General features: G+C 29.0%; 2 protein-coding genes across 4 annotated transcripts; both read right to left on the reverse strand.

The window, feature by feature from the left end:
* On the reverse strand, nucleotides 1–26,460 carry LOC139824825 (uncharacterized). Of its 2 annotated transcripts, none has more exons than XM_071797373.1 (3): nucleotides 26,192–26,460; nucleotides 25,707–26,093; nucleotides 1–1,360 (listed from the first exon to the last, which is right to left on the reverse strand). In XM_071797373.1, exons 2-3 carry the CDS (start codon nucleotides 25,968–25,970, stop codon nucleotides 656–658), a joined length of 969 nt encoding a protein of 322 aa, XP_071653474.1. In that variant the 5' UTR covers nucleotides 25,971–26,093; nucleotides 26,192–26,460; the 3' UTR covers nucleotides 1–655. The 2 variants fall into 2 exon arrangements, with proteins under 2 accessions (XP_071653474.1, XP_071653473.1); XM_071797372.1 differs by lacking the exon at nucleotides 1–1,360 and adding an exon at nucleotides 23,225–24,816 and having other exon boundaries at nucleotides 26,192–26,459.
* On the reverse strand, nucleotides 3,046–9,454 carry LOC139824828 (uncharacterized). Of its 2 annotated transcripts, none has more exons than XM_071797376.1 (3): nucleotides 8,924–9,454; nucleotides 8,615–8,823; nucleotides 3,046–7,697 (listed from the first exon to the last, which is right to left on the reverse strand). In XM_071797376.1, the coding sequence occupies exons 2-3, from the start codon at nucleotides 8,705–8,707 to the stop codon at nucleotides 6,558–6,560; spliced, it is 1,233 nt and encodes a 410-aa protein (XP_071653477.1). In that variant the 5' UTR covers nucleotides 8,708–8,823; nucleotides 8,924–9,454; the 3' UTR covers nucleotides 3,046–6,557. The 2 variants fall into 2 exon arrangements, with proteins under 2 accessions (XP_071653477.1, XP_071653476.1); XM_071797375.1 differs by having other exon boundaries at nucleotides 8,615–8,826.
* Nucleotides 26,461–26,771: the final 311 nt, after the last annotated feature.

A 26,771-nucleotide genomic window follows, 5' to 3' on the forward strand; every position in this document is an offset into this window, starting at 1 on the left:
TAAGAAAAACATTTATATATTACAATAGACTTGTAAGGATTCTTATTTCTTTTTGTTTAACTCAACCTGTAAACTTGATAAACTTATAATTAAACTACACTAAGTATAATTAATAATAGTTTCATTCGTACATCAAAACTAAAAAAAACGAATTATTTTTAATTTGTATTAATACTTATTTGAATATAAATTCTCACACAGTGTTTCTTAAAGAATGCCAATAATTACATAGTGCTATTTCTCATCAAAAATTAAGTTAAACAATTCTGAATCAGTACGTCAGTGAGCGTACGCCCGGTTAAAGAATGGTGCTAATTGAATTGATTTTAATCAATAATTACTGTTGTATATATTATGCATTACAATTATGCATTACAGAAAAAAAATGGTTCAGATTTCTTTGACTCAATTTTTGACAAAAAATAGCGCTATGTAATTAATGGACGCTCTTTCAGAAACACTCTGTATAAAAATTAAAAGCTAGAATATATGTAGCAAAGAAAAAATACATTAATTAAATAAGAAAAATATCTTTATCATATTCTATGAATTTAGGACTGCAGTATTACATGCAATATTACACTTCAATATTCGCAAATGTAAGTTCCTTATCTGCCTTAAACGGTAACAAAGAATGATGAGTACATTATCTTAATTAAATTCTCTTGTGGTAGATTTCGAAATTGTTCGGTGTTCCTAATTTCTTAAAGTAACTACTGCTGATGGCGCACAACGATTTTTTTGATACAACATGTGGTTTTCCTCCTATTATAAATTTGATTGATCCCTCATCTTTATACTCGAACTTGTTAAAGCTCGGGTCTTCAAAATATGTCACATCTTTTGAAAGTTTTGTTGGCGATGTTAATAAATCCATATGTATAGTTTTATTTATCAGATTACAAAAAATTTCAAACTTGCAATTTATTATAAGAGTATCTCCAAGACCATAGTTCTGTATCAAGTACTCAATTAACAATGTCATATTTGATATATGACCTGAAATAAACTTTGAGAATATATATTCTCCAGACGATCGCTTTATAGTAGTCTCACATGAACCATGAAATGAATTATTAGTAAGTATATTCAATTTTATTCCCTTAATCGATGAACTATCGTCACGTAAAACATTCATTAGAATCTCGCATTGACCTATTTCTGGAAACGACGAAATCATATGTTTGATCATAGAAAAACGCGTATATTGTTCAATTGTCCATGTATAATCAAATATAGTAGATTTAATATCTGTCTGAGAACACCTCTTGATATACGAAGGTAAAAATGGTGAAGATACTGTCTGCTCCTTTTTCAGTGTATTCTCGGTAGAGATATTCTCAACTTCTTTATCAGAAATCTGAAAATAATTAATTTACTTATGAATAATGTGAAAGACGAACATCAAAATATCCTAATAGTTTCTATGCCTTTTAATAAAAGAAATTTAATTTCAAACAAATATCTTAACATGTATAATAGCATATTAATATATATAGATAAGAGCCATTTGAAATCCGATTTCACTAAGAGTACATAGAGATTATTGGGACATCCTATATTTAATTTTTTCTTTTAAATAAAAATAACATTTTTATTAGACAATAAAAAAAGCTGAATAAATTGCCAAATTGTAGAAGAAAACTTAAACACCGTTATTTTCGTTGATGACAATCGATTTCTTAAATAAAAGTTTTGTCATCATTTTGCGTCATATTTTAAGAATAATTAGTGAACTACTTATTTGCCTAATTGTAAGTCTTACACGATCTATAAATCCTATTAAATTTAAGGAGATACACGCACACGCACACACACACACACACATATATATATATATATATATATATAACTTTATACCCCATGCGTACTTTGATATATATATTATATATGTATAAGTCCAATTTTTTAAGTATTTTTTTATATTACGCATAAATAGAATTCTATCTTAAATTCTGATAAACGTAATGAATTCGTCTAATGTAGTGTTTTTTTACATTAAATTTTTTAATTGTATTCAAATTACACATGCTAATAGAAAATAAATTTGATATGAATGTTTATGAATTTTCTTTGTTATGTTGAATGTATGGAATTGTCGCTTTAGGAAATATCATTAATGTATTGATTCGTTTATACAAAATCTTATGTGCTTTCTAATGTTCTAATAACACGTAGTCAGCAAAGTTGAGAAAAGATGTTAGGACTTACTTGGTCCTCTCCCATTTTATGTATTTGCTCTTCCGTTGGGTCTTCCATTGAATCTTCTGTTGAATCTTCAGTTAAACTTAATCTTTTAAGTTTCTCTAATGACATGCTTTAATTATACACGAACACCGTCCAGATGATGATATTATTAGACTAATGCGTGTACAGATGATGTAGCAACTGACTTCTTTCCTCTTTCCTTTAGCTTTAGCTAATCAAGTTTCCAAGCTACTGCAAATATAACGTCAAGATGTGCGAGAAACAATTAATGTGAGTGATCAAATAAACGTGGCCACTGCTAAAATGTCAGATTCGAGCTCCAACTCACATGCAAGATATATGGAGAGGTAGCGGAAACCGGCCTCAATAGCATGCGGTAGCACGCAGAAGGAACGGATCGCGACGATCACGGGCAGCACACATGTACATGCCGTGTATGTACAAGAGAGGATGTATACTAACAATGAGAAAGAGCCACGTACATGTTATCACACATCCTATTGGCTCTTTCTTTGGTGCGTGCCTTTTCCACTTATTTTAGGTTTGTTCGCGTCGCATACTCCAATAAACATCAAGAGCACTTGGATCACGGATAAAAAGTGGCGATTGGAGCAGATGAGTTTTTGGAGTGCGTTGGAGTGATTAGGATTAGGAGCATGCGGTGGGGCATGCAACGCGAACAAACCTCTTATGAGTTAGAAGTTAGAATCCCTCTAGAGCCATTTGGCTAACTGGACAGTTCTGGAAAATTCTGCGAGAGAGAAAGATATATATTCATATCATCTGTATTCCGAAATGTACTAACAGTACTAAAAATCTATAGGATACATGTAAATTATGAATTTTCAATACTATTAATACGTTTCGAAATACATTATACTTTATAATTCAGTTATACTCTTCAAAAAAATTTATAACTTATGATTCTTTAATTCTTTAATATGATTGATTTATTTTAAGTATAACTTAAGATACTTTATATTGTTAGATGGAATGAGGAGCTAAAGGCAGGAATCAAAGTAATTTGTATATATAGATATGTACCACTGTAGTTTTATATAACAACACAATTCGATATAAAACCGGAATTGGACTTATATGTATAATTTCTTGTAAAACTCTTTCGAGTAAATTATAAATATATCACGCGAATCAATATAAACTCAGTTTCAGTAAACAAATAAAATTTTATAAAGCTTTTAAACCAATCAGATTCATGTAAAATGCTTATTCGAATCCTGCATTGATTTTGGCTCTGAAATTAACAAATGTAGAAATCAATTAAATCCAATATTTTATAGAGGCTCATAAAGCGGTTGAAATATACTTAGATATATTTAAATATGCTCGACTGAAACAATGTTCAAAAATAAATCTTGTACGTCGGATGATGAAAATGTAGCCTGTTTTTTTTTCTTTAGTTTTTATCTTTAGTAAGGATATCTGTTCCCGCGTGGCGCGAGAGGAAGGAAGACGGGGATAGATGTGGGAATGTGCTGACACTGACGAAAAAGCTGTAACGTGACGCGTTACATTATTATTAAACAGCCGAAATATTACAAAGCGAAAAAAGAAAACAAGTTTGCACGAGGTTTAGAATTTAGAGGTAGACCGAATGGCGAAAGTGTCCGGGATCGAATTCGTTTAGAGTTATATTTTCGTTTATTGTAATTTAGACTGCTCGCGATCGAAAATAGATAATGACTCATAGTGACTGACTGATGATTGACCGACGTAAGAAAGTTCCGGGATTTTTTATACTCGCAATAAACAAAAAATATGCCAGAAACTTCACCCTTGGCAACAGCGAGTGGAAACGATATAGGCTTCTCGGAATCGTTATAGCTATAAGTTTGCGATATAGCGAAATAGCGGTTTACATTTCGTCCTGTCTTGACTACGTCTTGATTACGTTTGAAATCAACATGCGTTCAAATCGTCGTTTAACGAAAAAGTTCCGAGAACAGCTCAAGTTATGATAAGCGTTGATAAGAAAATCAAGAAAATGATCGCGATGCCATGCTATGAATCTATCGCTATTTTTAAGCTACCGTAATCTCAAACAATATCTTTTTTATGCGAGAAATCTGAAAATGATCAACCCACTTATCATTGTTAAAAACAGTCAATATTTCTTCCGGTGAAATATTTTGTATAAAATTTGCAGTTGCCGAAAGGAGCTGATAATCAAATGCTAGATCTTGTTGTGAGCGCACAACGAATAATAGATTAAGTATCGCACTTGGCAACTCCGAGTTGCCTCCTACCGGTAACTTGACCCTAGCGACGAGGACCGCTGACGCGAAGACCTGCCTAAGTCTCGGGAATGACCAAATATGGTCATTCCGGACATCACCCGCCCGTTAGACTTTGACCACGGTGCCAAAACCGCTGATAACGAAGTCAGCAACACCGAGCGGATAAAGAGCCCGCCTTTTCCGACGAGTGGCGGGCAGTCGGTCGTGAGCTAGTAACGATACGAGAAACGTGCGTCCTACACGAAAGTATTTTCTGTTACGCGAGTACCGGGATCAGCAAAGAGGAAACCGCATTAAATTTGTAAAAGGGAAATATATTTCACTCATTTATACATAGTGATTTATTTGTTCTCTGATCCGAAATCCTAAAGAAACCTTGTGCCGGCACATCCCATCCTTGAGGCACAACAATCTAAACGAAAAACTTTTATATCTCACGACTATTTTCGCTGATCGTGAGATTAAATTAAAAATATAAGAATACTTTTTTAAAGCTTTGCACACTTTTATCGTAATAATTATTATGATATTATTTAATTATTTAATTCTTATTCTTTACTTTCAAATTGCCTTCTCCTAAAACGACGATATAGTTTCATATCGAATGAAGCACAGAGACTAGATTAACAAGAGATACAAAATCAATCAATAAAGCTATATGTCTTATTTTAATTTTTTTAAAGAATAAATTTAATAACTTGTTATTTCAAAATGTAAATTTACATACAACGAAATGTTTACATTTCGAGATGATGATTTATTAAATTTGACTCAAATTTGTTTAATTTATTAAATTTAACTCAAATTAGCCGATTTATAAATTTTTGTGAAGCATTTTCTTTCATCTCCAGGTGATCGAATTGTATATTTCTATTAAATCGAGCATCTGTGTATGTAATTCGCTCAACATCACATACGTCTCTGAATTAGAAATAAAGATAAATAAACTGGTAAAAAAATAAATAATAAAATATAAGTTTATTTATTTTTTCATCTACATATATTAAGGAATAATTATGAATTTGATTGTTTCAAATAAATCACATTTTATTGAACTCGAATTAATGACAATATCGAAAACGCAAATAAGCATTGAAAAACAAAAATTAAGCTTAAATTTAAAACAAATTAATATTTCATTGAAAAAGGTAGTTGCTAAAGACTCCGACGTTATAATGTGTATGTACGTTAATGACAATATCGAAAACGCAAATAAACATTGAAAAACAAAAATTAAACTTAAATTTAAAACAAATTAATATTTCGTTGAAAAAGGTAGTTGCTAAAGACTCCGACGTTATAATGTGTATGTACGTTAATGACAATATCGAAAACGCAAATAAACATTGAAAAACAAAAATTAAACTTAAATTTAAAACAAATTAATATTTCGTTGAAAAAGGTAGTTGCTAAAGACTCCGACGCTATAATGTGAATGTACGTAGAATAATCTACAGAACGAAATTTTTAATAAGACATACAGTACTGATAAAAATAAATGAAATATTTACATATAACATAGGTTTGTAAGAATTCTTATTTCCTTTTGTTTTAAATCAACCCGTAGACTTGAGAAAACTTATAACTAAAAACTTTTAACTAAACTACATTAAGTGTAATTAATAATAGTTTTATTCGTACATCTAAACTCAAATCAAGAATTATTTTTAATTTGTATTAGTACTTATCTGAATATAAATTCTCACATGTACAAGATGTTTCTTAAAGAATACCCAATAATTACATGGTGCTATCTCTTATCAAAAATTGAGTTGAAAAATTCTAAATCAGTACGTCATTGAGCGTACGTCCGGTTAAAGAATGGTGCAAATTGAATTGACTTTAGTCAATAATTACTGCTGTATAGATTATGCATTAGAATTATGCACTACAGAAAAAATAGTTCAGATTTCTTTGACTCAATTTTTGACAAAAAATAACGCTATGTAATTAATGGGCGTTCTTTCAGAAACACTCAGTATAAAAGTTAAAAGCTAGAATATATTTAGCAAAGAAAAAATATACTAATTAAATAAGAAAAATATTTTTATCATATTCTATGAATTTACGACTGCAATATTACATGCAATATTACACTCCAATATTTGCAAATGTAAGTTCCCTATCTGCCTTAAACGGTAACAAAGAAAGATGAGTACTGACTTCAGGTAATTTACTTTTCTCAATCAATTCCATTATCTTAATTAAATTCTCTTGTGGTAGATCTCGATATTGTTTAGTATTCTTAATCTCTTCTATGTAAAATTTAATAAAAGTTGCCGAATGTGTTTCCAAAAATTTTGCATTGGACAACAACGCAAGCTCTATAAGGTCCATAGCATTGTAAATGGAAATAACGTGTAGCAAATAATGTTCACACGTTGATTTTAAACTTTGTACATCATACTTATCAGCTGCTGTTAACAATTGTTTAAGCATATCATAATCATATTGTTCTATTGAGCCAGTTACAATATATAATAAAATCTGATAAAAAGATCGTATTTCTTTCTCCGTTACTAATTCATCTGTCATATCTATTTCTATTTTCTTATGTGTAAGGCAGATATTGTTAAAGTAACTACTATTGGTGGCGCACAACAATTTTTTTGATATAACATGTGGTTTTCCTCCTATTATAAATTTGATTGATTCCTCATTTTTATACTCGAACATGTCAAAGCTCGAGTCTTTAAAATATGTCACATCTTTTAAAAGTTTTGTTGACGACGGCAGTAAATCCATATGTATAATGTTATTTATCAGCTTACAAAAAATTTTAAACTTGCAATTTATTATAAGAGAATTTCCAAGATCAATGTCCTGTGTCAAGAACTCAATTAACAATGTCATATTTGATATATGACCTGAAATAAACTTTGAGAATATATATTCTCCAGACGATCGCTTTATAGTAGTCTCACATGAACCATGAAATGAATTATTAGTAAGTATATTCAATTTTATTCCCTTAATCGATGAACTACTATTATCACGTAAAACATTCATCAGAATCTCGCATTGACCTATTTCTGGAAACGACGAAATCATATGTTTGATCGTAGAATAACTCTCATGTGGTTCAATTGTCCATGAATAATCAAATATAGTAGATTCAAGTTTTGTTCGACAACACCTCTTGATATACAAAGGTAAAAATGGTGGAGATACTGTCTGCTCCTTTTTTGGTGTATTCTCGGTAGAGACATTCTCAACTTCTTTATCAGAAATCTGAAAATAATTAACTTACTTAATTATAAATGATGAAAAAAGAACGAATATCAAAATGTCCTAAAAATTTCTATGCCTTTTAATAAAAGAGATTTAATTTTAAACAAATATCCTAACATGTAATAACATATATATATATATATATATATATATATATATATATATATATATATATATATATATATATTGTATATAGATAAGAGCCATTTTTGAAATCCGATTTCACTAAAAGTACATAGAGATTATTGGGACATCCTATATTTAATTGTCTTTTTTAAATAAAAATAACATTTTACTGGACAATAAAAAAAAGTTGAATAAATTGCCAAATTGTAGAAGAAAACTTAAACACCGCTAGTTTCGTTGATGACAATCGATTTATTAAATAAAAAAGTTGTATTATAATTTTACGTCAAATTTCAAGATAATCAGTCAACTTTCTTGCCTAATTCTTACACAATCTATAAATCCTATAATATTAAATTTAAGCAGACAGTTATATTTATAACTTTATATACCTCATGCTCACTTTGACGTATATGTATATATAAATCCTATTTTTTAAGTATTTTTTTGTATTACATATAAATAGAACTTATAAATATTAATAAATATAAATTAATAATTATAAATTTATAAATATAAATTATATCTTAAATTCTGATAAACGTAATGGATTCGGCTGATGTAGAGTTTTTTTGCATCAAATTTTTTAATTGCAATTTAAATTACACGTGCTAGTAGAAAATAGACTTGATATAAATGTTTATGAATTTTCTTTGTTATGTAGAATGTATAGAATTGTCGCTTTAGGAAATATCATTAATGTATTGATTTGTTTATACAAAATCTTATGTGCTTTCTAACGTTCTAATAACACGTAGTCAGCAAAGTTGAAAAAAGATGTTAGGACTTACTTGCTCCTCTCCCATTTTATGTATTTGCTCTTCCGTTGGGTCTTCCATTGAATCTTCCGTCAAACTTAATCTTTTAAGTTTCTCTAATGACATGCTTTAATTATACACGAACACCGTCCAGATGATGATATTATTAGACTAATGCGTGTACAGATGATGTAGCAACTGATTTCCTCTTTCCTTTAGCTTTAGCAAATCAAGTTTCCAAGCTACTGCGAATATAACGTCAAGATGTGCGAGAAACAATTAATGTGAGTGATCAAATAAACGTGGCCACTGCTACAATGTCAGATTCGAGCTCCAACTCACCTGCAAGATATATATGGAGAGGTAGCGGAAACCGGCCTCAATAGCATGCGGTAGCACGTAGAAGGAACGGATCGCGACGACCACGTGTAGCACACATGTATGTACATGCCGTGTATGTACAAGAAAGGATGTATACTAACAATGAGAAAGAGCCACGTACATGTTATCACACATCCTATTGGCTCTTTCTTTGGTGCGTGCCTTTTCCACTTATTTTAGGTTTGTTCGCGTCGCATACTCCAATAAACACCAAGAGCACTTGGATCATGGATAAAAGGTGGCAATTGGAGCAGATGAGTTTTTGGAGTGCGTTGGAGTGATTAGGATTAGGAGCATGCGGTGGGGCATGCAACGCGAACAAACCTCTCTTATCAGTTAGAATCCCTCTAATCAGAGCCATTTGGCTAACTGGACAGTTCTGGAAAATTCTGCGAGAGAGAAAGATATACATTCATATCATCTGTATTCTGAAATGTACTAACAGTACTGAAAATCTATAGGATACATGTAAATTATGAATTTTCAATACTATTAATACGTTTTGAAATACATTATACTTTATAATTCAGTTATACTCTTCAAAAAAATTTATAACTTATGATTCTTTAATTCTTTAATATGATTGATTTATTTTAAGTATAACTTAAGATACTTTATATTGTTAGATGGAATGAGGAGCTAAAGGCAGGAATCAAAGTAATTTGTATATAGATATATTCCCTGTATATAGATATATTTCACTGTAGTTTTATATAACAATACAATTCGATATAAAACCGGAATTGGACTTATATGTATAATTTCTTGTGAAACTCTTTCGAGTAAATTATAAATATATCACGCGAATCAATATAAACTCAGTTTCAGTAAACAAATAAAATTTTATAAAGCTTTTAAACCAATCAGATTTATGTAAAATGCTTATTCGAATCCTGCACTGATTTTGGCTCTGAAATTAACGAATGTAGAAATCAATTAAATCCAATATTTTATAAAGGCTCATAAAGCGGTTGAAATATACTTTGATATATTTAAATATACTCGACTGAAACAATGTTCAAAAATAAATCTTGTACGTCGGACGATGAAAATGTAGCCTGTTTTTTTTTTCTTTAGTTTTTATCTTTAGTAAGAATATCTGTTCCCGTGGCGCGAGAGAAAGGAAGACGGAGATAGATGTGGGAACGTGCTGACACTGATGAAAAGATGCAACGTGACGCGTTACATTATTATTAAACAGCCGAAATATTACAAAGGGGACAAAGAAAACAACAAGTTTACGCGAGGTTTAGAATTTAGAGGTAGACCGAACGGCGAGTGTCCCGGATCAAATTCGTTTAGAATTACATTTTCGTTTATTGTAATTTAGACTGCTCGCGACCGAAAATAGGTAATGACTCATATAGCGACTGACTGATGATTGACCGACGTAAGAAAGTTCCGGGATTTTTTATACTCGCAATGAACAAAGAATATGCCAGAAACTTCGGACCCTTGGCAACAGCGAATGGAAACGATAGGCTTTCTCGGAATCGTTATGGCCATGTTTGCGATATAGCAAAATAGCGATTTACATTTTTGTCCTGTCTTGACAACGTCTTGATTACGTTTGAAATCAACATGCGCTCAAATCGTCGTTTAACGAAGAAGTTCCGAGAACAGCTCAAGTTATGATAAGCGTTGATAAGAAAATCAAGAAAATGATCGCGATGCCATGCTATGAATCTATCACTATTCTTAAAAGCTACCGTAATCTTGAACAATATCTTTTTTATGCCAGAAATCTGAAAATTATTAATTTATTTATCAATGCTAAAATTGATCAATAAATCTTCTTTCAATGAAATATCTTGTATAAAATTGGCAGTCGCCGAAAGGAGCGGAATAATCAAATGCTAGATCTACATGAAAAACTTCCATAACTCACGTCGACTATTTTCAAAAACTGTGAGATTAACTTTAAAATATTAGAAATTGTATTTAGACAAGTTTTACAGTAATAATTAATGAGTGTTGACTTCCTCATTTATGCAATAATAACTGTTAATTTCATCACTAAAATATGCTAGCAAATGAATATAGATTCGATATCACCCGCGCGAACCTTCTTCATTATCTAGAAATTCTCTCTTTATATGAAAGATTCAACATTATAGATCTCAACAATATTATTATTGTTTTAGGAATAAATTCTTCCACCCAGTTGCAGAGCTTCCGTTGTTCACACTTTGCCTTATCCTTTACTTTCAAATTAGTTTCTCCTAGAGTGATAATATATAAAGTTTCATTTCGAATTAAGCACAGAAACTAGATTAATAAAAGATACAAAATTAACCAAAAAGGTCATCTTTTATTTTTATTTTTAAAACAAATCTAGATTTCAAAATGATGGAGTTACCAACTTTAATTGAAATTTGTGTAGTCAATTTATAATTTTTGTAAAGCATTTTCTTCCATCTGTCTATGGTTGGACAGTATATTTCCATTAAATCAGATATCTCTATACATAATTGATCAACATTATATGTCTTCGCATTAGAAACAAAGATAAATAATCTGGTAGAAATAAATAAAGTATAAGTTTATTTATTTTTTTTCTCTACAGATGTATCTATGTATATGAAGGAATAATTATAAATTTTTGATTCTGTTTTAATGTAATATCGCATTTTATTGAATCCCAATTAATGACACTATCAAAAACATATAATTGCGATAAACATTGAAATACAAAAATCAAGTATAAATTTATGAAAAATAATTTGCTCGTTAAAAAAGATAGTTGCTAAAGATTCTAACACTATATATGTACACAGAATGATTTAAAAGAACGATTGGAAATTTTTAATAAGATATGTAACGTACAAGTACTGATAAAAATAAGTAAAACATTTTTATATAGATAACATAGGCGTAAGGATTCCTATTTCTTTTTGTTTTAAATCAACCTGTAGACTTGAAAAGCTTACAACTAAACTATATTAAGTATAATTAATAATAGTTTTATTCGTATATTTAAACTTAAATCATAAATTATTTTCAATTTGTATTAATACTCATTTGCACATAAATTTTTACATATACAGGCTGTTTCTTAAAGAACGGCAGTTAATTACAGATAACGCTATTTCTTATGAAAAATTAAGTCGAAAAATCCTAAATCATTTTTTTTCTATAATGCACAATACAGTAATAATTATATTGAATAAAGTCAATTTTTTTTCAATCAGCACCATTCTTTAACTGGGCGTACGACCGGCGAGCGTATGTCAGGCTAAAAAACGGCACCGATTAGATTGACTTTACTTAATAATTACTGCTGTATTGAGCATCATAGAATAAAAATGGTTCAGAATTTCTCGACTCAGTTTTTGACAAAAAATAGCGCCATGTAATTAATGTACAAAATATTAAGGAAGTTAAAATTATTGGTTGTACGTTCTTTAAACAAACAACTCTGTATAAAACTTAAAACTGAACTATATTGGTAGATAAGAAAACATGTTTACTCAATTAAATAAGAAAAATATATAATGTTCTATGATTTTATACTTAAGACTGCAATCATATACAAATCAATCCCCGAGATTTATAACAAGTTTTGGCAACTGATCTCTCTAGTCGCCAATTTTTTTTTATTAAGTTAAGTTCTCAAGCTGTTGCGAATACGTTAATTTGTGATGTGAAAAAAGGTGAGAATCAACAAATAAACGCGGACAACGCAGACGCAATCACTGGCTGCTGACTGTGTTTTACCGAACCTCTGCTTAGCTAAGCGCACGTAAGCGGCGAGCGCTGATTGGTTCTTACCTTTAGATTTAACCAATCACACTTAATTGCTACGTAGCGGCTTAGCTAGCGGAGGTTCGGTAAAACACAGCCACTTAATATCTTAAGATGCTAATGCGGCTCTGTGATTGGTTCATAACATATCTTAAGTTCGTACTTAAAACGGTCTTAAATATAAGATTCGACTATGCATACCGGCCTATATGACTGATTTACTTTAAATCCAACAAAAAACTAAAGACTCAATTGGAGTAATTCGTATACACAAGGATTCCTCTGAGGTTTCATATAAAAACATAATTCGGCATGAAACCCGAATTCGGTTTGCATATGTAATTTCTTGTTAAACTCATGTAAATTGTGATATGACATCACGCGAATTAACAAATTCATTGTCAGTTGCAGTAAACAATTAAAATATTATAACGCTTTTTAATCAATCAGATTTGTGTGAAATACTTATCCGAAATTTGCACTGATCTGACTCTGAAAACTGTGTAAAAATCCAATTAATCCACTGCTTTATAAAGGCTCATATTGTTTGGAAATAAATTTCTTCTACCGAGTTACAGAGCTCTCACTGTTCATACTTTGCCTTATCCTTTACTTTCAAATAATTTTCCCCTAAATAAGTGATAATATAAAGTTTTATTTCAAATTAAACGCAGAAACTAGATTAATAAAAGATACAAAATCAACCAAAAAGGTCACGTTTCGTTTATATTTATTATTTTCAAAACAAATCTAGATTTCAAAAAAGAAATAATGATGAGTTATCAAATTTAATTCAAATTTTTGTAGCCGACATATAATTTGTGTGAAGTATTTTCTTCTTCTATCTGCAGTTGATCGGACCGTATATTTGTATTAAATCGAATATATCTTATATATCTTATATCTACAATAAAGAGGCAAAATTATATTGTACATTTATTTATATATAATGTTATATCTCATGTCTTTTATGCATATAAATGTTATGCCTCTTTATTATAGATATATATCTACTGATAATATATATATATTTTTTTATTTTTGTACATCATGTACACGGAATAATTTATAACAATAGTACAATCATATTTGTACTATTGTATTAAAACCAACTTTTTTCGATTTATGCGTTGTGCATAAATATTATATAAATTACAATATAAACACGCAAAAATACAAGTTCTTAATTAAAACAGGTTATACGTTATAAAACAAAATTAAAATTGATAACCTAATTCTTTATTAACTCTCATATTAATTACATATATATAATAAAGCGAATCATTTAAAGTTTATATTTTAGTTTCACATATGTCTAATATATATTACATAGCATAAAACAAAGATAAATTATTTTTGCATCTATTTTATTTAATTAAAAAAATAATTCTTTAAATTCTAGACGAAAAAATTCTTATAATAAAATTATAAACTGTCGGTTATATATAAAACGATAATTATTATTTTTAATTTTATTTGTTTTAGTTAAATATTAATTGAATATTAATTAAATATTTGTGTACAAAAATGAAATTAATACGAAATTACAATTAACTAATTAAAAACTTTATTATAATTAATAATCATTGTTTTACAGAAGTAATGATAATTTTCTTAGAAACATTTTATCGTCTTAAATTTAAACAATTCTTTATCTAATTGAATATAAAATCTATTGAGACCAGTAACTTATATTTGTAATATTATGTATATCATTTTAAGGTTTACATGTTAATAATGTTAATATTTTCAAAATAAAAATATGTCTTTGGCATAAGGTAGACCGAGGCGAATCGAATCATAGGGCGAATCGGATCAAAGTAAGAATTGAGATTGTATTTGTTACATTCATTAATATATCTAACTATGTAAAATACAAATAATAATTATTTGTATTCTATACATAAATTGCTCAATATCATACATCATCCCTTTGAATATAAAATAAAGATAAATAAACTGGTAGAAAAATAAACAAATAACGAAACATAAGTTATTGATTTTTTATCTACATCCCAGATAGCACAGTCACGTCAAATGCCGTCATAATGCCGTCAAAATAACGTTAATGACGACATTATGACGGCATTATAACGGCATTATGACGGCATTTCACGTGACTGTGCTATCAGGGATGTATTGAGAAATAATTATAAATTTGATTTTGTTCAGTTTAGTCGCACTTTATTGAACCCGAATTAATAACAATATCAAAAACGTATAATTATAATTACGATAAACATTAAAGGATAAAAATCAAGTTTTAATTTATGAAAAATAACTTGCTCGTTGAAAAAGGTAGCTAAGATTTACTAAAGATTCTGACACTGTAATATATGTACACAGGATGATCTAAAAAAACGATTGAATAAGATACAGTACTGATAAAAATAAGTAAAACGTTTATATAGATAACGTAGGCTTATAAAGATTCTTATTTCTTTTTGTTTAAAGTCAACCTGTAAACTTGAGAATATTATAACTAAACTACGTTAAGTACAATTAATAATAGTTTCTTTCGTACATCAAAACTCAAAAAACGAATTATTTTAAATCCATATATTAATACTTATTTGCATATAAATTTTTATACATATAAAAGTTAATAGTTACAATCAGATTTCTTATGTGTCTTAGGTGGTGACGAAAAGGATTGAATTATGCTGCTTTCAAACGTTTCACATTTCTCAATCAATTCCAATACCTTATTTAAATCTTCTTGCGACAAACTTTGAAATTTTTTAGTATTTGTAATTTCTTTTATGTGAAATTTAATAAAAGTTGTTGAATGTATTTCTAAGGGATTAGACAACAACGCAAACTGTATAAGTTCCATAGCATTTTTAATCGTAATATAGCGTAGCAAATAATGTTCACACGTTAATTTTATAGTCGGTACATCGTATTTATCAGCTGCTGTTAACAACTTTTTAAGCATATCATAATCACATTGTTCTATTGAGCCAGTTAAAATAAAAATTTGATTAAAAGTTTGTAACTCATTATCCGTTACTAATTCATTTGTCATATCTTTTTCCTTTCCATCATGTGTAAGACAAATAATTTTGAAGTAGCTACTGTTGGTGTCGTACAACAATTTTTTTTTATATAACATACTGTTCTTCTCCGACTAGAAATTTGATTGATTCATCATCTTTAGATTCCTCGTCAAAGATCAAATGTTTCAAAATATCTAATAGCGTCTTTTGAAAAAACTGTTGAAGATGGTGTTAAATTCGTGTGTTGAATAGTTTTATGTTCCAAATCATGAAAAATTTCAAACTCGCAACGTACTATAACAGTATCTGATAAATAAATAAATCGAGATTTCATTTAAAAATGTCATATGCGATATATGTTCTGAAACGAATTTTAATGATGTAACATTTTGAAACGGTAACGTTATAGTAGTGGTACATGAACCGCTAAATGTTTTACTAGTAAGTATATAAAATTTTAATACATGTTTTGTATCAAGTTAACGTGAAACATTCATTTGAATCACGTATTTATCTGTATCTGGGAACGGTGGAGACTTTATCATACTTATATTAGGAAGAGACATAAATTTATGTAATGGAACAATTCTCCATGTATTATATGGTCAACTATATAGTCGACTTAATCTGTGTTTCAGAATAGCTCTTGATAAACGAAGAACTTTTATAACTCACGACTGTTTTCGCTGAACGTGAGATTAAATTAAAAATATAAAAATACATTTTTTTTAAGTTTTGCACATTTTTATCGTAATAATTATTATGATATTATTTAATTATTAAATTCTTATTTTTTACTTTCGAATTACCTTCTCCTAAAACGACGATATAGTTTCATATCGAATAAAGCACAGAGACTAGATTAACAAGAGATACAAAATAAATCAAAAAAGCTATGTTTTGTTTTTATTTTTCCAAAGAATAAATTTAATAACTTATTCTTTCAAAATGTTTACATACAACGAAGTGTTTACATTTCGAGATAACGAGTTATTAAATTTGACTCAAATTTATTGAATTTATTAAATTTAACTCAAATTAGCCAATTTATAAATTTTTGTGAAGCATTTTCTTTCATCTCGAATCCAGGTGATCGAATTGTATATTTCTATTAAATCGAGCATCTGTGTAATATTAATTCGCTCAACATCACATACGTCTCTGAATTAGAAATAAAGATAAATGAACTGGTAAAAAAATAAATAATAAAATATAAGTTCATTTATTTTTTTATGTCCACAAATTAAAGAATAATAATGAATTTGATTGTTTCAAATAAATCACATTTTATTAAACTCGACTTAATGACAATATTGAAAACGCAAATAAACATTGAAAAACAAAAATCAAGTTTAAATTTAAGAAAAATTAATACTTTGTTAAAAAAAGTAGTTGCTAAGACTTCGACGCTATAATGTGTATGTACGCAGAATAATCTACAGAACTAAATTTTTCATAAAACATAGTACTGATAAAAATAAATTAAATATTTACAGGTAACATAGGTTTGTAAAAATTCTTATTTCCTTTTGTTTTAAATCAACCTGTAGACTTGAGAAAACTTATAACTAAACTACATTAAGTGTAATAAATATAATAGTTTTATTCGTACATTTTTAAACTAAAATTAAAAATTATTTTTAATTTGTATTAGTACTTATTTAAATATAAATTCTCACACAGAGTTTCTTAAAGAATGCCCAATAATTACATAACAACGTAACGCTATTTCTTATCAAAAATTGAGTTGAAAAATGCTGAATCAGTATACGTCAGTGAGCATACGCTCGGTTAAAGAATGATGCTAATTGAATTGACTTTAGCCAATAATTACTACTGTATAGATTATGCATTAGAATTATGCATTAAATAAAAAAAAATGGTTCAGATTTCTTCGACTCAATTTTTGACAAAAAATAGCGTTATGTAATTAATGGACGGCTCTTTCAGAAACACTCTGTACAAAAGTTAAAAGCTAGAATATATGTAGCAAAGAAAAAATACCTTAATTAAATAAAAAAATATCTTTATCATATTCTATGAATTTAGGACTGCAATATTACATGCAATGAGGAGCGACAGTGTGGTCTAGTGGTAGGAGCGCCAGACTCGTAATCTGAGAAACCAGGTTCGAGTCCACTAGATCCATGGGATGTTTTTCCAAAAGCTGCGCCCCTCCGTGCAAGATTGAGGCCCTTGTGCGGAGAAAACTGGGCTCCATCTTTCGGAAAGAGACGTTAAGCCGTTGGTCCAAAGGGTTAAAGTGAGAGGAGAAGAATAGTATTGGTAGTAGATTGCGAACCCTACGGGGATATGCAATCTCTTCTATGTGAAATTTAATAAATGTTGCTCAATGTATTCCCAAAAATTTTGCATTAGACAACAACGCAAGCTGTATAAGTTCCATAGCATTGTAAATGGTAATACAGTGTAGCAAATAATGTTCACACATTAATTTTAAACTTGGTACATCATACTTATCAGCTGCTGTTAATAAATCTTTTAACGTCTAATAATCTTTTTGTTCTATTGAGCCAGTTGCAATATATAATAAAATCTGATAAAAAGATCGTATTTTCTTATCCGTTACTAATTTATTTGTCATATCTTTTTCTATTTCCTTATGTGTAAGGCAGATATTCTTAAAGTAAGTACTGTTGATGGCGCACAACGATTTTCTTGATATAACATGTAATTTTCCTACTACTATAAATTTGATTGATCCCTCATCTTTATACTCGAACTTATCAAAGCTCGGGTCTTCAAAATATCGTCGTGTAACTATATGTATGGATTGCCAATTTGTTGTCGAAAGAAATATATTTAGTTTTGGTTTAATATCATTGGCGGAATAAACACTTACTTTGTGGTCTTCAAAATATGTTACATCTTTTGAAAGTTTTGTTGACAATGGCAGTAAATTCATATGTATAGTTTTATTTTCAAGCTACTGCATCAGACGATGCGAGATATCAGATGAATTATGAACAAATAAATGTAGCAGTCCCCACTCCCCAGTTAATTATTTCCTGGATTTCTATTATTTTATAAAGATATTTTATAAAGGATATTTTATAAAGATTCAAAAAGACTCTTCTAAGAAAAACGAAAGTATTCTAATCGGAATCCATCTTGAAAAGTTCCATAATATGTGCCCTCATATCTCTGTGCCAAAGATGTTTTCTTTTGTCACATAGCGTTTAAAAACCTTAATTCTTTTATTAGTATTCTGAAATGTACTGACAGGAGTCGGTACTAAAAATCTACAGAATATGTAAATGTAAATTATGAATTTTCAATTATTAATAGACTTAGGAATGCATGGCAATCTTTATAATCTATACGTTCAGTAGAAAAATTAGCTTATTGTTAGTGATTTTTTATAATTGATTTAATTTAGGTATAACTTAAGATACTTAGATGCCACAAGGACCTAAAAATTTACACGAAGAACTTTTATAATTCACGACTATTTTTACTGACCCACACAATGAGATTAACTTCAAAATACTTGAATATTTTATTGAAGTTTCGCGCAGTCAAATTCTACCATAATAATTAATGAGTCGACTACCTTATTTATGCAATAACTGTTAATTGTTAAAATATGATAGCGAAATAATGAATAAACAAATCAAATGGGTTCAATGAGAGATATATCAGGAACTTCTTTATTACATAGAATATATATATATATATACATTAAACGCTTAAACAGAATACATTGAATTTTCACTTTACCTAACAGATCCGACATTACATTTCAATAATATTATTATTATTATTTAGGAATAATTAAATTTCTTCTACTCGGTTATAAAGTTCCGGTTTCACAGTTTACACTTTGTATTACCCTTTACTTTCGAATTATCTTCTTCCAAAGCAACAATATAAAGTTTTATTTCAAAATAAGCACAGCAACTTATAGATTAACAAAAGATACTAAATTAACCAAAAAAATAATATTTATAATATTTTTATTTTTAAACCGATCTCTAGATTTCGAAATAATGAGTTAGCAAATTTAACTCCCATTTGTAATTTTTGCGAAGCATTTACTTCCATTTATTGATGTGATTGTCTTAATTTAATCGCATTTTATTGAACCCCATCTAATGACAACATCGAAAATATATAATTGCGATAAACATAAAAGAACAAAAATCAAGTTTAAATTCATGAAAAATAATTTGCTCGGTGAAAAAGATAGCTGTTAAAAATACTGATACTATAGTACACAGGATGATCTACAGAACGATTAGAAAGTTTAATAAGATGTAGTACTGATAAAAATTTTTAAAACATTTATAGATAACATAGGTTTGTAAGGATTCTTATATTTTCCATTTTCTTTCGTTTTAGATCAACCTATAAACTTGAGAAAGTTTTAACTAAACTACATTAAGTATAATTAATAATAGTTTCATTTGTACATCAAAACTAAAAAAAAAGAATTATTTTTAATCCGTATTAATACTTATTTGCATATAAATTCTTATACATATTAAAGTTAATAATTCTAATTAGATTTCTTAGGTGGTGACAAAGATAAATAATTATGTCTTAGATTTCTTAGGTGTTGGTGGTGACAAAGAAAATTGATCAATGCTGACTTCAAATTTACTTTTCTCAATCAATTCCATTATCTTATTTAAATCTTCTTGCTATAGACTTTGAAATGCTTCAGTGTCCCTAATTTCTTTTATGTGAAATTTAATAAAAGTTACCAAATGCGTTTCTAAAAATTTTGCATTAGACGAGAACGCAAGTTGTACAAGTTCTACGGCATTTTCAATCGTAAGACTGCGTAACAAATAATGTTGACACGTTAATTTTAAAGCCGATACATCGTATTTATCAGCTGCTGTTAACAACTTTTTAAGCATATCATAATCACATTGTTCTACTGAGCCAGTTAAAATAAATCTGTTTAAAAGTTTGTAACTCATTATCCGTTACTAATTCATTTGTCATATCTTTTTCTTTTTTTTATGTGTAAGACAGATATACTTAACTTAAAGTAACTACTGTTGGTGTCGCACAATATTTTTTTTTATATAACATGCTCTTCTTCTACTGCTATAAATTTGATTGATTTATCATCCTTAGACGCGAATTCAAAAGTTGAGTCTTCAAGAGATTTTACCTCTTTAAATACCGGTGCAGATGCTTGTAAATTCATGTGTATAGTGTTACTTATCAGTTAATGAAAATTTTTGATCTTGCAATGTATTATAAACGCCTCTGTAGAAATGTACGAATCATCCAAGACTTATTCAATTAACAATGCCATATCCGAAATAAGACACGAAATCGATCTTGATGATAAAACTGCATCAGCCACTACATGAACCTCAAGCGTGATTGAATCATCTTTTATGAAACCTCTATCAGGATCTAAAACATCCTGCCATCTCATAAAATCAGTATAGCCCCAGGCATTCCCTTTACTTTTGAAGAGGCTTTTTCCGCAAAATTTTCTGCTAAATGGTTTTTGTCCTTCTTTGCAAGAAAGAAGACAGCTCAGCAACAACGTAACAATTAACTCCAAGATGTAAATTCACTCTCTCCATTACACTGAAGGAAAAATCCATGAATCGCTGTGGCTGTCTTTGCTGTGTCTGACTTAGCATCACCACTATTTTCCATGGTAAATTGCGAACATAACATGCAGAGGACAACTGCGAGTCCTTCATCTTAGATATATTCTTAACAGTATATTGAAAAGTAGCCTCCGATCTGGCCTCATCTGTTTCAGGCAGATGCGTTATAGTAGTAGTATGTACATGAACCGCTAAATGCTATATTAGTATAATACGTATTGAAATTCGTATTGCACATAGCAAATCTTGACGTGAAATATTCATTTGAATCTTGTATTGATTGTTTTCTCCAAATGGTGGAGAATTTAATGTATATACGATTGCAGCGAGACGCCAAAATTGATCATCTTTCTACGTAGGTATAGTCAGATGTAGTCACTTCAAATCGTGTTTGAGAATAGCTCTTGGTATACGAAGGTAAAAATAATGAATACTGTCTGCTCCTTTTTCGGGACAATCTCATTTTCAGTATAGCTAGTCTCATGTTTCATTCCTTCAGACCTCGACTACATGTGGAAATAATTAACTTATTTATTATAAATGATGAAAATGTGATCAACATCAAAATATCCTGAAAGTCGCTATGCTTTTTATAATAAAATAGATTAAATTTCAAACAAATATTTTAACATGTAATAACGCTTATACATCATGTATAGATGTATAGATAAGAGTCACTTGAAATTGGATTTAACTTAAAATACGTAGAAATTTTTGGGACAACTTTAATATATCTTTTTTTAAATAAAAATAACATTTTATGTTAAGCAACCACAAAAAAGAATTGAATAAGTTAATAGCTATTTTACGTCAAATTTCAAGAATGACATTACTAAACTGCTTTCTTGCTTAAGTCTTACACGATCTATACTTCCCGTTAATTTAAAAATAAACTTTAATTTATAAAGTTACACCTCATGCATTTTGATATATGTACAAGTTCAATTCTTAAAATGCTTTTCATATCTATTACATATAAACAGGATTCTATCCTTGAATTTTGATAAAAGTAAAAGATGCATGTGAAGTAGACTCTTTGTATTAATAATTTTTAACTGTATTTAAATTACACATGCTAGTAGAAAGTGGATTTGATATACGTGTATGAATTTATGCATTTTCTTTGTTATGTAGAATGCATGGAATTGTCGCTTTAGGAAATGTCATGAATTAATTCGTTATACATCAATGTTTTATGTGTTTCCTAACGTTCTAATAATATGTAGTTAACGAAGTTGAGAAAAAAATCGTTAAGAAGAATCTTGATCAGTCAAACTTAAACTCTTGCGTTTCTCTAATAATGGTATGCTTCGGTAACATTCCACACCTTCCAGATAATGGCATAGCTGCTGCGAATATATAACTTGTTGAATTTATTAAATTTGACTCAAATTAGCCGATTTATAAATTTTTGTGAAGCATTTTCTTTCATCTCCAGGTGATCGAATTGTATGTATATTAAATCGATTAAAAAAATAAATAATTAAAATAATAAAACATAAGTTTATTTATTTTTTCTTGTACACATATTAAGGAATAATTATGAATTTAATTGTTTCAAATAAATCACATTTTATTGAACTCGACTTAATGGCAATATCGAAAACGCAAATAAACATTGAAAAACAAAAATCAAGCTTAAAATTAAGAAAAATTAATGTTTCGTTGAAAAAGGTAGTTGCTAAAGACTCCGACACTATAATGTGTATGTACGTTAATGACAATATCGAAAACGCAAATAAACATTGAAAAACAAAAATCAAGCTTAAATTAAAAAAAAAATAATATTTCGTTGAAAAAGGTAGTTGCTAAAGACTCCTACGCTATAATGTGTATGTACGCAGAATAATCTACAGAACAAAATTTTTAATATGACATAGTACTGATAAAAATAAATGAAATATTTACAGGTAACATAGGTTTGTAAAAATTTTTATTTCCCTTTGTTTTAAATCAACCTGTAGACTTGAGAAAACTTATGACTAAACTACATTAAGTGTAATTAATAATAGTTTTTTTCGTACATTTAAACTTAAGTCAAGGATTATTTTTAATTTGTATTAGTACTTATTTGAATATAAATTCTCACATAGTGTTTCTTAAAGAATGCCTAGTAATTTCATCAAAATTTTTCATTAAAAATTGAGTTGCAAAATTCTGAATCAGTACGTCAGTGAGAGTACGCTCGGTTAAAGAATGGTGCTAATTGAATTGACTTTAGTCAACAATTACTGCTGTATAGATTATCCATTAGAATTATGCATTATAGAAAAAAAATGGTTCAGATTTCTTCTAATTAATGGACGCTCTTTCAGAAACACTCGGTATAAAAATTAAAAGCTAGAATATATGTAGCAAAGAAAAAATATACTAATTAAATAAAAAAAATATCTTTATCATATTTTATGAATTTAGGACTGCAATATTACATGCAATATTACACTCCAATATTTGCAAATGTAAATTCCTCATTTGCCTTAAACGGCAACAAAGAATGAGTACTGCCTTCAGGTAATTTACTTTCCTCAATCAATTCCATTATCTTATTTAAATTCTCTTGTGGTAGATCTCGAAATTCTTTAGTATTCTTAATCTGTTTTAGGTAAAATTTAATATAATTTGCCGAATGTCTTCCTAAAAATTTTGCATTAAACGAAAGCGCAAACTGTAGAAATTCTATAGCATTGTTAATAGTAATAAAGTGTAGCAAATAATGTTCACACGTTGATTTTAAACTTTGTACATCATACTTATCAGCTGCTGTTAATAAATCTTTAAGCCAGTCATATCTATCATAATAACGTTGTTCTATTGAGCCAGTTGCAATATATAATAAAATCTGTTTAAAAGATCGTATTTCCTTATCCGTTTCTAATTCATTTATCATATCTTTTTCTATTTCCTTTGTAAGGTAGATATTCTTAAAGTAACTACTGTTGGTGGCGCACAACGATTTTTTTGATATAACATATGGTTTTCCTTTCACTATAAATTTGATTGATTCCTCATCTTTATACGCTAGCTTATCAGAGCTCGAGTCTTCAAAATATTCCACATTTTTTGAAAGTTCTGTTGACCATGGCAGTAAATTCATACATATAGTATTATTTATCAGATTATAAAAAATTTCAAACCGGCAATTTACTACAAGAGTATTTCCAAGATCAAGCTTACAGTTCTGTGTCAAGAACTCAGTTAACAATGTCATATTCGATATATGACATGAAATAGATTTTGATGATACAATTTCTCCAGACAATCGCATTATAACAGTGGTACATGAACCATTAAATGAGTTATTAGTAAGTATATTCAATTTTATTGCCTTAATCGATGAACTATCATCACGTAAAATATTCATTAGAATCGCGCATTCACCTACTTTTGGAATCGACGGAATCTTATGTTTGATCATCGAAAAATGCTTATACTGTTCAATTGTCCATGTATGATCAAATATAGTAGATTCAAGATTTGTTCGGGAATAGCTCTTGTTACACGAAGAAATCTGAAAATAATTAACTTACTTAATTATAAATGATGAAAAAAGAACAAACAACAAAATATCCTAAAAGTTTCTATGCTTTTTAATAAAAGGGATTGAATTTCAAACAAATTTCCTAACATGTAATAACATATATTTATATATATATAGATAAGAGCCATTTTTGAAATCCGATTTCACTAAAAGTACATAGAAATTATTGAGATATCCTATATTTAATTGTCTTTTTTAAATAAAAATAACATTTTTACTAGACAATAAAAAAAAGTTGAATAAATAGTTAAATTGTAGAAGAAAACTTAAACACCGCTAGTTTCGTTGATGACAATCGATTTATTAAATAAAAAAGTTGTATTATAATTTTACGACATCAAGATGATTAGTCAACTTTCTTGCCTAATTGTAAGTCTTACACAATCTATGAAACCTATAATATTAAATTTAAGACAGTTATATTTATAACTTTATATACCCCATGCGCGCACTTTGGCGTATATAGGTATGTATATAAGTCCAACTTTTTAAGTATTTTTTATATTACAAATAAATATTAACTTATAAATATAAACTTATAAATATTAATAAATATAAATTAATAATTATAAATATATAAATATAAATTATATCTTAAATTCTGATAAACGTAATGGATTCGGCTGATGTAGAGTTTTTTTACATCAAATTTTTTAATTGCATTTAAATTACACGTGCTAGTAGAAAATAGACTTGATATAAATGTTTATGAATTTTCTTTGTTATGTAGAATGTATGGAACTGTCGCTTTAGGAAATATCATTAATGTATTGATTTGTTTGTACAAAATCTTATGTGCTTTCTAACGTGCTAATAACACGTAGTCAGCAAAGTTGCAGAGAAAAGATGTTAGAACTTACTTGCTTCTCTCCCATTTTATGTATTTTTCTTTCGATGTATTGCTCTTCCGTTGAATCATCCATTGAATCTTCCGTTGCATCTTCCATTGAATCTTTCACTGAATCTTCCGATGAATCTTCCGATTCATTATCAGTTAAAATTATACCAGCCTTCTCTAAACGCTGCTTTAATGATGTCGTGGGGTATATATGTATTTGCTCTTCCGTTGAGTCTTCCATTGAATCTCCAGTTAAATTTAATATTTTAAGTTTCTCTAATGACATGCTTTAATTATACACGAACACCGTCCAGATGATGATATTATTAGACTAATGCGTGTACAGATGATGTAGCAACTGATTTCTTTCCTCTTCCCTTTAGCTTTAGCTAATCAAGTTTCCAAGCTACTGCAAATATAAACGTCAAGATGTGCGAAAAACAATTAATGTGAGTGATCAAATAAACGTGGCCACTATTAAAATGTCAGATTCGAACTCCAACTCACCTGCAAGATATATGGAGAGGTAACGGAAACCGGCCTCAATCAATAGCATGCGGTAGCACGTAGAAGGAACGGATCGCGACGATCACGTGCAGCACACATGTGCATGCCGTGTATGTACAATGGGGAGCAGGAATGAGTTCCTTTTTTGGTGTAGAGATGAGCGCATTATTTCTACCTTCCAGCCAATTGCGAGCCTAGAAATAGTGCACTCATCTACACCGAAAGGGAACCCATTCTTGCTCCCCATTGTATGTATGTACATACATACACACAGAAAAAAAAATCTGGTTTGTTCATTTTCCACCAGAAAATACTGGTTGAATCCACCAGAATCTGGTTGAATTAACAGAAATTCGGGTTACATTAATTGAAATGTCTAGTTGCATTAATTGGAAAAATCTGATTCGTTCATTTTTCACCAGACGTCCAATTAATTCCACCAGATTTTTTTTTTCTGTGCAGGAGAGAATGTATATACTAATAAATAAGAAAGAACCACGTATACATGCGTTATCACACATCCTTGGCTCTTTTTTTGGTGCGTGCCCCTTCCACTTATCTTATGAGTTATAGCGTTTTC

This window comes from Temnothorax longispinosus, unplaced genomic scaffold (assembly GCF_030848805.1).
Source record: "Temnothorax longispinosus isolate EJ_2023e unplaced genomic scaffold, Tlon_JGU_v1 HiC_scaffold_60, whole genome shotgun sequence".
Lineage (NCBI taxonomy): Eukaryota > Metazoa > Arthropoda > Insecta > Hymenoptera > Formicidae > Temnothorax > Temnothorax longispinosus.